This window comes from Pieris napi, chromosome 13 (genome assembly GCF_905475465.1).
Source record: "Pieris napi chromosome 13, ilPieNapi1.2, whole genome shotgun sequence".
Lineage (NCBI taxonomy): Eukaryota > Metazoa > Arthropoda > Insecta > Lepidoptera > Pieridae > Pieris > Pieris napi.
In genome coordinates this window covers 2971289-2983129 of record NC_062246.1, presented here as the reverse complement: position 1 = coordinate 2983129, position 11841 = coordinate 2971289, and the positions used below count along the sequence as shown (strand labels likewise).

The 11841-nt window shown below is 31.8% G+C and overlaps 1 protein-coding gene across 1 annotated transcript in view; it reads right to left on the bottom strand.

Annotated features, from left to right (window-relative positions):
• Window positions 1–11503, bottom strand: part of LOC125055261 (putative inorganic phosphate cotransporter) — a 39324-nt gene extending 27821 nt beyond the window's left edge. Inside the window, exon 1 of the mRNA XM_047657647.1 lies at window positions 11323–11503. Coding sequence (XP_047513603.1) covers window positions 11323–11443 — 121 coding nt within the window. The 5' untranslated portion in view covers window positions 11444–11503. The remainder of the gene's footprint in view (window positions 1–11322) is intronic.
• Between the last annotated feature and the right edge of the window lie 338 nt (window positions 11504–11841).

The following is an 11841-nucleotide window of genomic DNA, read 5'->3' as shown; positions in this document are numbered from 1 at the left end:
ATTTTTATTATTGCTTGCAATAGAATTTAACTATTGCTAATTACATGTTAATGGGAAGTCTTTATCTCTCAAAAAAAGGTGTTTAGGAAGTCAACGATTCGTTAGCATTACTTCTCCATTATTTATTTTTAAAAATGCTAATCAAGAATCATATTTGCTTCTTCTTTCTAAACGCCTCAGCAGATTCACCAAGTAATGTCCAATTCGATTCCAAATGCAATATTCAGTTTTCGTATCAGCTAATTCCAAGTTTGCGATCAAAGGGTTAGTGATGCATTAGATGCCGTTTCCAATAAATTAATGAGTAAATTATTGGAATTTTTTGCAGAGTATACCTGCATAATACCATCTTCGTCACTCTGTGGTTCATAAGCAACGTAATTTCTATCAGATATGTATAAAATGTGATTTGATATGGCATATGAAAAAACTCAAAAGAAATTTGGTACAAAAATTCATAATTGAAACGGTATTGGAAATTATAGGACACGCACTGATAACGATAGAATTTTTTACAGATCCAAAGAGCAGTGTTGGCACTGCCTAGTGGCCTCAGCGTCATCCCTGAGTTCGTAGGTTCGATCCCCGGTTGTGCACCAATGCACTTTCTTTTAATGTGCGCATTTAACATTCGCTCGAACAGTGAAGGAAAACATCGTGAGGAAACCGACATGTCTTAGAACAAAAAGTCGACGGCATGTGTAAGGCACAGAAGGCTGATCACCTACTTGCCTATTATTGATAAATGATAATGAAACAGATACAGAAATGTGAGGCCCATACCTAAAAACCTTGTACTCTTTTTTTTTTATTTTAGATGTGAAATTATAGTCAGTATGAAATATTTACAGTTGGTTTAAGACACGATTATATAGAAACCCGGAAGTTCCATAGAACGATAAACTTACGAGCGAGTCAAAAGGAATCCATAATTCTATTTCTCATAAATCTATCTGATATTAATGACGTTGTTAAATTCTGTAAAAAAACAAAAAACTTTTGTTGTAATACAAAGGATCTTTTAATTTTATATTAATTAACCATAGATACAAGACAATGAAAAAATGAGCGTATTATTCCTTCAGTCTTTTGACATCGCCCGTGTAGAATATTTAGTACAATACAATCGGGTATAAATGAAACATTTGATTTTAAATTGCCAAATCTTATTTTGAAAGGTTGATTAAAACCTGCACAGCGTTTAGCCATTGTATCGTCAGCACTGTCTTGAGACCCTCAAGAAAAAAGGCACTCATGTATACGAGATTTTTTTATATAATTGTAGTCTATGTATTGGTCGTGTCCTGTGGTCTAGTGGCTCGATGGAATACTGTATCTACCTCTGTAGGTTATGGTTGAGGTGTGAATGGTATCACATAAAACTTTCTTAAACATACACTGGTTTTCTGTACCTATACGGACTTTAACGTCAAGTTATAACGAAGAACGAGAACTAAATCGAAATTGCGTACAAAATTATCTTACAAAAATGTTACAGAGTACACAGACCTCAGAGAACGGTCAACAAAATAATAATATGTATTTAGTAAATAATTAGTGGAGGTTGGATTAATAAATTTATTTAACAGGCAATGTTATTTCATACCCAAATAATCGTATCGTTTTATTATGTAAGAATTATTCATATGAACTTGAAGTTAATATGTATAAATATAACGTAAATCAAAAATATATTATGTTTTGAATACATATATGCTGTATATATTTTATTTTAATTTGTTTTAAATATTGGGCTTCCTTTGGATTTATACTCAAGATCTCCTACCAAAACACATTCTCATAAAGGCCTCATTATATAACTTTGACTACAGATAGTATTTGTTACTGTTACAATATTATTTAATAAAAAATGCAACCATGGTAAGAAGCATGATGCCCATAGTCCGGCTTTAATATTAGCGCCGATTGTGATCAAATGCATATACCAAGTCTAATAAAGGCGCTATTTTATGTATTTAAAAAAAAAATTAAAACCTGTATTCGGAGAGATTAAACTATAATAGCGGTATTTTTAGTTCGTAATGCCTTAATAGAGTATCAAGTCATCTTAATCTTGTTTAAATTAAGGGAGTAGTTTTTTTAAACTCTGAATATATACAGTCAAAACCGTTTACGACGACATCGCTTAGAACAACATACCGGTTATATTGACCAAAATCAATGGTCCCGGCTGAATTCAATGTATTAGGTACTTAATAAGAACGTCTATCGGTTTTTACGACCAAATATGAGTAGTCACTTCAATGTCGTTATAACAAATTCTGAATGTATACTTATATTTAAAATAATCACGAATAAAATCAATTTAAAATTGTTGACCCACAACGTTTCTCTACAATTTAAATTAGAAATTATAACAATATTGATCAACGTTTACTTAATAAACAACAATAAGTCGCAGTAATTCCACTTACCGGTGTCATAAGAATTAGTTTCCTTTGAGAAATCGCGATCATGGCAAGGTTATCGTACTGGCCCTGACAATGTTACACAGTCAAATTAATTCAATTTCTGTTGAACGATGACCAAATGTATTAATTGTTTCTAAAAACACCGCTGCAGCAGTCTGGCTGAGAAGAAACTTCACATAAAGTGAAATGGGTATCTTCTACCTTTATTTGAGTGAGCAATTAATTATAGCACAGATTATTTAAAAGCCAGCCTACTGGGGCTGATCTATGTTGAAGATTTTGGGTTCTGTTTTCTTCACATAGCAAGTGTTAATCGTGCAAATAGATAGAACATTCCCTCTGTGCATAGCCGGGATTAGAACGACGTTAACAGTCGCACGCATAAGTTACTAGGCCAACACTGCTACTATAAAAATATAAACAGTTTAATGATTCAATTAGATTAAAATTATATGAATTACCAAAAGCAAAGGGTGTAATTCAAAAAGTAAATAACGCTGTTAATTCGTGGAACCACATATTTATTGATATAAGCGCGATCGAATATAATTTTTCTCGGAATAATTCTCAAAACATGACTAGATGTAGACATAGGCAAATGGATTTTTGTAGTTGTATATATCAACAATTTTTTTATTATCAAGTTAACAATTAAGAAATTGACTTACAAGAGATTTAAATTAACATATGCAAAAATTATTAACATTAATGTTATAAAAATGGAAATGTAAGCACGATTAGATAGTTTCGTCAAGTACGAGATGTTATTTTTAAGCTATTGCAAAGATTTTATCGCGGGTTTTGAGCGCGGCGACCGAATCAAGAAATTCAGTAACGAAAAAAACCTAACACACGATGCCGCACGATAGGTGCGGCTAATACGCGTTAGAGTGGGACAGAACGCATATTGCGTATTCATATCTCTCTGACGAGATCGGTGACGTAGCGTAAGCGCGGCCGGTGCAAAGAAAAAAGTTACTTACTTCAAAGAAAAATACATAAATAAATAATTATAATTGTTGCAATTATAAGTTGATAAAAAATGCTATGCAATAGCTTTACCACGACAGTCCCCGAGTGCCACACTTTTTTTTTTTTTTACTAAAAACGCGACAGTTTTTACGACACGAGTAAACTTTAACTCTAATTTATACCTATAACGCTAAGAAATGAGTTTCAATAAGGAAAGTATTCTTAACTAATATTAAGCAAAGGACATTGTCACATTTGGTCCGAGATTTATAAAACCAACTGGTTAATTTGTCTTTATAAATTATCGATCACATATTTTCCTCAATAAATACAATCGCGAGTTCAAGGTTGCAATGCAATCCTTTTGTACAAATTTCAATGGCAATACAAATTTTTTACGAGGAAATTGTAACCACGTACAACGGAAACAAATATTTCAGAATTGCGCTACTTCCGCCACATTTGGTATTCAAGTAAATCGGAAACACATCTAAAATTCTAATTGACTTTTGACTATAGCAAGCCTTGTTTGCTGCTATATATCTGTCTTCGTGGTTTTGGCACATGAGGACAAACGCTAAGAGCAAGTATGCCTCGCTATTACCCGACCCCGTCCAAAAGCGAAAATATGGCGCCGTGAAGTTTTAGAGGGTAGGTAGGCCCATACATGCAGGGTAGGCCTAACGGCAATTCACACATGACAATCGAAAATCCTTGATTCGATTTTCAGTGTAACAATAACTTTATAGTACATGCAAAAATTCATAGTCAATGTCTCAAACCAGGCTCCAAACATTAGAAATTCGTTAAAATCTGGGTAAATAAATCTAAACTTACAAGATTTCTCTGTTCCAAATTTGTGCAGTCCTTGAAAAAACGTTTTATTGTATAGGGAAGAAACTAAATATTTATTATTAATACTTGTGCGTAAACAAGTATTAATAATAAATAGTTCTATACTTCTTTTCTTATAGAATTGAATGGGAATTTAGTATGTACCAGTAATGCAGCAATTATTAAATCAATATTGGTGAATTAATATTAATGATTAAAAAAAATACATCCAAAAAAACCTAATTCCATGCAAGCCATATAATACCCGCGATTATAGGTAAGCTAGTTTTGGCATAAACTAGAAATTCTCTTTGTGCATAAAGCAAGCTTTTTATACAATATTTTAATCACTTTAATGCCGTATTTTAATTTTTAATACGCATAATATAACGCTTGACAACAATTCGCGGAAACCTGTGTAAATTTGTTTTTACATAATATGTTGGAAGAATTATCAAATCGTGAATTTTACATACCTATATTATTTTAATAGGTCTTTGACCTCATGGATAAATATGTTATTCAAATACGTTTACAATATTCCGAACCTACATAATAGTAATAATAATTATAATATATAAATAGAAAACTAAAGCAAACTCAAAAAGTTTTGTTCCTGTGGCAACATTTCCTCGGTGCATTACTTATTCGTTGAGCGATAAAAGGACTAGCTCTGGGGTCATCAGAGGGAACTATTTAAGTGTACGTTTAGCAGCGAATTTACAAAATACTCCACGATTCGAATACTAACGAACAAATGGTCGTCCGTCGTAGAGTGACGGAAAATATCGCGAGGAAACTCGCACTCGTCTAAGACGTCGACGTGTATCAGCTGATCTTCTTGCAAAAAAACACTATTAAAGAAACAAAAGCAATCCGGGCCTAAGGTTATATTTATTAAATACACATAATAAATCATAGCGCAGATATTAACAAAACTACTACTAACAAAACTTATTAACAAAATTAAAGATTTTTAAGTAAATAGAATGTTTACTAGTTCTATATAATTACTAAGTATTTCTCTAAAATATGTTTCGCCTAATTTGGAAACGAGGTAGTTTATATATTCACCACTAACCTGCATTTAAAGCAATTACCTAAGCGGCCAAGGATAAACCAGTTAGTATCCTGTGAATTTTAATCTCACGACTTAATTGAGTGTGGATGAAATACTGAGTTATAAAGAATTGAGTATGCTTTCGAAGTTCGATTGGTTCATTTATTCCAAAATGTTTGAAAATTTATTACAAAGTGATGATTGAGAGGGGTAAAAGCAAAAAAAGGAAAACTTTTGAGTACTTTTTTACATTATAATTTCATATATACATGGAATATAATTTCTCCTCATTAAATTAAAACAGAAAATAGTGTCTAAATTCAAATACCTAAATTGAATTTGACATTATCTAAAATAAGAACAATAAAAACAAGAACTAACTTAAAATATAATAACTAAAATAGATTATTAAAACGAGTCCCTTTAGGCAAGGCTCCGAAGATACTGGCAGCGTTCCCCCTTTGAATAGCTAGACTAATTATTTTTCCAAGGTAGCTGCCAGCTCTTCGGTCTCCTGTGATGTCAACTGACCTTTTTACTATTTCCTTAAAAAGCCTTATAGCGCTAGGACCCCACGGACGATGGCTCCCTTTTAAGTGATATTTTTGTGTATTAGTAAGAAATCACTGCAAACTTTTTGCCTTTTCACCGAAATATTGAACATATATGTTCGTTTATATAATATAATTAAATAATAATGTCTAAGAATAAACGATGGATATATATATAATGTATTTTAAGCTTACTCCAAAAACCTGCTCTTAAAATGTGAAGGATATCGATATAACAGGGTCATGGACCTTTCATTAACAATAATTGAATAAAAGCAAAGTGATATTTTCAACACAGGACAGAAATATCTTATTTATACAAGAAACTCGTCTTTTAAATAATGAATTTTAATTGTTGAGGCCCAATTGTAGAATTGATTATTTCATAAAATGGTTGGCTACTATGAAATAGAACCGTTTTAATAAAATAGCTAGTTTTCGCTGGTGTTATGGTCAGGTCCAATCCAAATGGTCAGACTACATTAATCAACACGTTTTAACAGCTACACGATAAATTAGTTGCATTATTAATGATTAGATGCTTTTTTTATATAAAAGTCGAATAAGTTCCGAAATACCTAGCTGGTTCCACATAGTGGTGGTGCGCGGAAAACTGCTTTAAAAAACGTGAAGTTGTGGAACGATGAACGTCGAGGTGACACCATGGTAAATGTGGTAGAAGATGCAGAGATACCCCACATTTCTACGCAGTGCCAAGGAAAGAAGGTGCTCGGAAAGACTGGTCGTTCGACGATTCGAATCGCTTTTCGTTGAATACTGTCAAGTGGAAGGAGCTGGTACTGGGGAGCTCTTTAGTAGTTTCTTGATGCGTTGATGACAGATAAATACAGAAGGATTATACGATTATACGCACTCGAGGAAGTACGTGTCATTTACGCCACAATACTTAAAATCCAACAACGAACAAAGAGATTTCCAGTTTTACCAAACCATTTAAAACAAATAGAACATTTCATATATACAAACATGAAACGATCAATTCTATGACCGGACAATGACATCTTATTTAAATTATAAATACATATATAAAATAACGGTAATTTATTACCCATATTAACATATCTTATTAATTAAGATTATTAGTATTTTTACTATATCTATTCGAGGAATGATTCGTATTTGGTATTTGTAACTTTAAAAGTACTGGACCGATTTAAAACTATCCACTATATATTATATAAAACTATCTATTTCACCATTACAGTGATACATTATCCCTGAGTAACATACAATAGAGGTATATTTATCTCCAATAAACTGTTGTTCTTTAGATAATATTATAGATAATGCTGTCGTGTGGAATGCTGCAGCCAGAATTAATAATTAATTCAATTGATTCCTTAACACTGTGCAAATGTGCAATAATGATGGTATTACTTTTATTTCCGCGATATCTCAAATAGGTAACAAAACAGATTTAAGCTCTGGAACAAGACCAGATGCAATATGCTTTTGAAAGTTTATACACTGTATAATGCTTCCTATCTCATTTTCTCCCACGTTAAATCTTATGAATGTATGGATCTGTCGCTTTTTCGTTTCATCGACTTTCAAACTTTAGTTTTTATCAAAATGAAATATTGATATTAAAAATAAATTCAAATTGAAATAAAAAAAATGATAGTGCAAAAAGTCTAATTTACTGTACATATTTCTAATTAAAAAATATTTTTTAATGATTGTAGTTTTTATCAAAATTAATAATTGGTATTAATCGTCCCATTATCTTTGAACCAACATTTTTTTTTAACTTCTACCACGTGTGAATTGCACACATGTTTTTTTTTATATAACAGGTTGCAAACGGGCAGGAGGCTCACTTAATATTAGGTGATACCGCTACCTATAGACATTCTAAATGCGTTTTAAGTATTGGTAAAAATGTTTCATCGATGTTTTTTGAAGTCCTCTATTCACATCACATTTGTCAGGATTGTTCCATTGTGTTACCATACAGAATTGTACTGGTTAACCTTGAGTTTAAAGGTCATGAAAATAAGATGATAATTTTCTTACAAACATTTTCGTATGCTGTTTGTGAAGTATGTTAACACCAGTTATATGTACATATTTCCAAAGAGTGCCCCGAATTAGGTAATCTACCTTCTTAGTTTAACAATGCTTTTCGTGTAATGATAAATTGACTGCTCATTGGTCTAGTGGTTAGTACCCTCAGGGGTATTCGCAGTCAGCTGCGAATCCATGGGTCCCGGGTTCGAACCCGGCTGAGACAAACATCGATGTGATGAGCATTTGGTGTTGTGCTTAGGTCTTGGGTGTTTAAATATGTATTTATATGTCTATCTATCTATAATATGTATGTATATCCGTTGCCTAGTACCCATAACACAAGCTTCACCAGCTTAACATGGGACTAGGTCAATTGGTGTGAATTGTCCAATAATAACAATAACATTTAATTAGAATTTTATTTAACATACTAACATTCATATAGAATTTTATTTAACATAATAAGTTTAATTTAAATTCTTTGTAGCAGTTTACAAAATATATAAGACACCCGCCAGTTGATTAATGTAGCAGATGCATTAAATACAACAAAATCCAAGACTATGTATTGATCTATTTAATTTCAACTTTAAATTAATTTAGAACTTTATTAACTTTAATAACTTTTACTACTACTAACTTTACTAACTAAACAATTATAAAATTTAAAAAGGATTTAATAAAACTTACAATTTTTGAGTTTCAATATGAATATGCGGAATGTGTTATATTTTATCTATAAACTCAAGAAGATTTTAGATTTGCTTAAGAAACAATCTACTAAAAATTCACTAAAAAGAAAATTACGAATATTTCTCTTACAGATATAATATTATAGTTAAATTATTTAAAAATAAGCTTTTCGAATGTCTGTAGTTTTCATCACTTGAACCAATGTGCTAACATAACGTTATTAATATATGATCTCAGATCTAATGCGATATAACGATTGACGCCGTTACATCATTTAACTCCGACATTCTTGACAGATATAAAGTTTATATGTATGGCATATTAAGCCGTAAATCAAGGTAATATGTCAAAAAGGTGCTTGCGTGGAAAGTAACTTCGGATATGCACTTTTAGGGAAGTATTGGTCGTGAATAAATTGCCGTAGAGCAGGTTAATCATACCGGTAAGGAGTGGTCGAGTTTCCATAATAACGAGTTAGAACCGCCATAAAGTGTAGCCAGGCTGTCTGCCGCGCCTACCGCCATTAGTGTACCAGAAAGCATTCATTTGCAAACCCTTCAAGATTCCGTAACTCATATTAGAAAGTTGCAATATATAGTCTAATACTTTAGTTATTTAGAGCTAGACATGATAGGAAATAATTAATAATATGCATCGTGCTTGAATATCTGCGCCTGACTTCTACATAATAAGACATCGGATTACGATGCGGTCAATGGTACACACAAAATAATCAAAAATATTGGTGCACGAGATTCGAAGGCAATACAATCACAACAATCACAGCGAATATGAATGGAGAATAGAGGACTACAAACGTTTGTTCAGTTCTGTAGTAAATAAATTTATAATATTTTAATATTGACTTGGCTAACAAACAACTGCACTACAAACTTTTTGGTCTGGACCACAGATTTCTGTATCTGTTTCGCAAGCATTTGTTTTTTCTAATAGGCAAGCACCCGACGCACGCTGTCGACGTTTACGTCGGCCTAAGGTATGCCGGTTTCCTCACGGTATTTTCGTTCACCGTTCGAGCGAGTGTTAAATGCGCACAAAGACAGGAAGTCCAGTGGTGCACGGCTGGGGTTCGAACCTACGACCTCAGGGATGATAGTCGCTGAAGCCACTAGGACAATACTGCTCTAAATAATTATTTTATATTACCGATAAATGTACATACAAATTATGGTATGACGGTATCTGTAAAAAAATATTTCCTGATCTAAATATAAACTGTCCCTCGCCACGGTAAACAGAGTTTAGAAAAGAATAACACGAACTATTGTAAGGCCATTTAGACAACAGTAAATATTGAAAGATAAAAAATGCAATAGTAATCATGGCATCTTTATGCTTAAACCGCTCAAGCGTTCTTTACAATATTTGATATAGATATTTAAAAAAAAAATCCCTACTGGACTATTCCATGTTTAATATTGTAATAATAACCTATGAGACTAAATCAGGCGTCCGGCGTTTTGGGAGGGGAGGGGGCGGGGTAAATGATTACAATTATAAAAAATACAAATTGCTTATTACGCTGCGAAGTGATATATAAGATATATCTTATATAATAAGTCTGTGTCTTTGACCGCTAAGGAAGTACCGATTCTTATTGAAAACATATTTGTATGTGTTCTATTTTTTATATAGTCTATATACACACGCCATGACCTGTTGTAGTTATATAAATATTTACGTCATCTAAGTTCTCCTTAATCTAAATTATACATTGAAAAATCATCGAATATATTTAAGGACTTGACAATTTTTTGGATAGTGTCATGTTTCCGATAACATTCATACGCATGTGTATTGGATTAGGGACATGTATGGTATCTATACCAATCAATAATGGAAATTTTGGTTGTTAATCGTTAAGCGTGCTATTTTCGACCCTAACGTCGTGTATCTAAATCTATAGATTCTCCTTTGCAATTTACATTCTCGTACCGTCAAGGAAAACAGTGAATAAAATTGTGAATCTATAAAACGGACATAGAAATGTGTCGGTCCAATATCTATTATATTAAGGGACTTTATAGAAAATATTGGAAATTGTAATGACCCATATTTCATACTAAATCTCATTTCTTATCATGGCCTGTTATCAAATACGTAATATTTGTTTATATATTTTAATCTTCATTCTTGCATTATTTCTATTTTTACTACTTTTAAACTAACTTAGTTTTAGAGGTATAGAATTCACACGATTTTAAAAATCCAATGTAGCAAATAGATTAAGGCTGCAATATAGTTTTATTACAAAATTAACTAAGCAATGAAAGACAGGAGTGTTTAATAACATATTTTGTTTAAAAACAATATAAATTGTTTGCTAAATTGTTGAAGTATGTGACACAGATTTCCATACAAATTTGTAAAATTATGACGGTGACAATTAAAAAAGATGTTATAACAATTCGTAATGTACTAGTGAAATTGTTTTTGTAGTAATTAATAAGTTATATAAGTAGCATTAAATACTAGTTGAGTTATTTAACTCATTCAATATTCATATGATTTTGCGTCGAGCTTGAAGTTTTCAATGTTTGTCTATTTTTTTCGTGCATTTTTTCTATTTAAAATTATATTATTAGGTTATGAAGGTATCTAATTTAAATTATTATTTTTTTATCGTGACATTTATTTATGTTTTTCTTTACAACTCGACATACTTGTGTAGAAAAATATAAATAAATGCCAAAAATATAAGCTAATTAAAAATGTAAACAATACTCACATGTATCAGGTTTACCCAACAACGGAGTCCATTCCGATGCAACCCTAGATCGCTTGCTATATGTACTACTATCGTATGATGTACTAGCTAAAATCACCTTATCAATAATATAATTCATCATTTTACACAGTAGCCTCTTCGCTTTGCGTTTTATCCCGACAAAGACGCATTCCGAACTAAACAGTATCAAGGACCATTAATTGTAATAATTTAATGATGCGCATACGTACTTAGTGATAACTATAGGGCATTATTAGATAGTGGACTAGTGGAAAAGTACCTTAGCCGGTGTAAACAAATTTGCAATTTTAATATTTAATAGTTTCACTCCTTACAACGAGATAATGAACTTCGAGATAACGAAAATATGAATGGTTGAAAAAATCGCTGCCATGAATTAATGAATTTTAAATTACATTTATATTGTATAACGGATAAAAAATTTGTTGAAAAGGAAGTGAAACCTTGTAAATTGGGTTCGATATGAAACTTTGGAAGAATGTGAAAATATTTTGACTG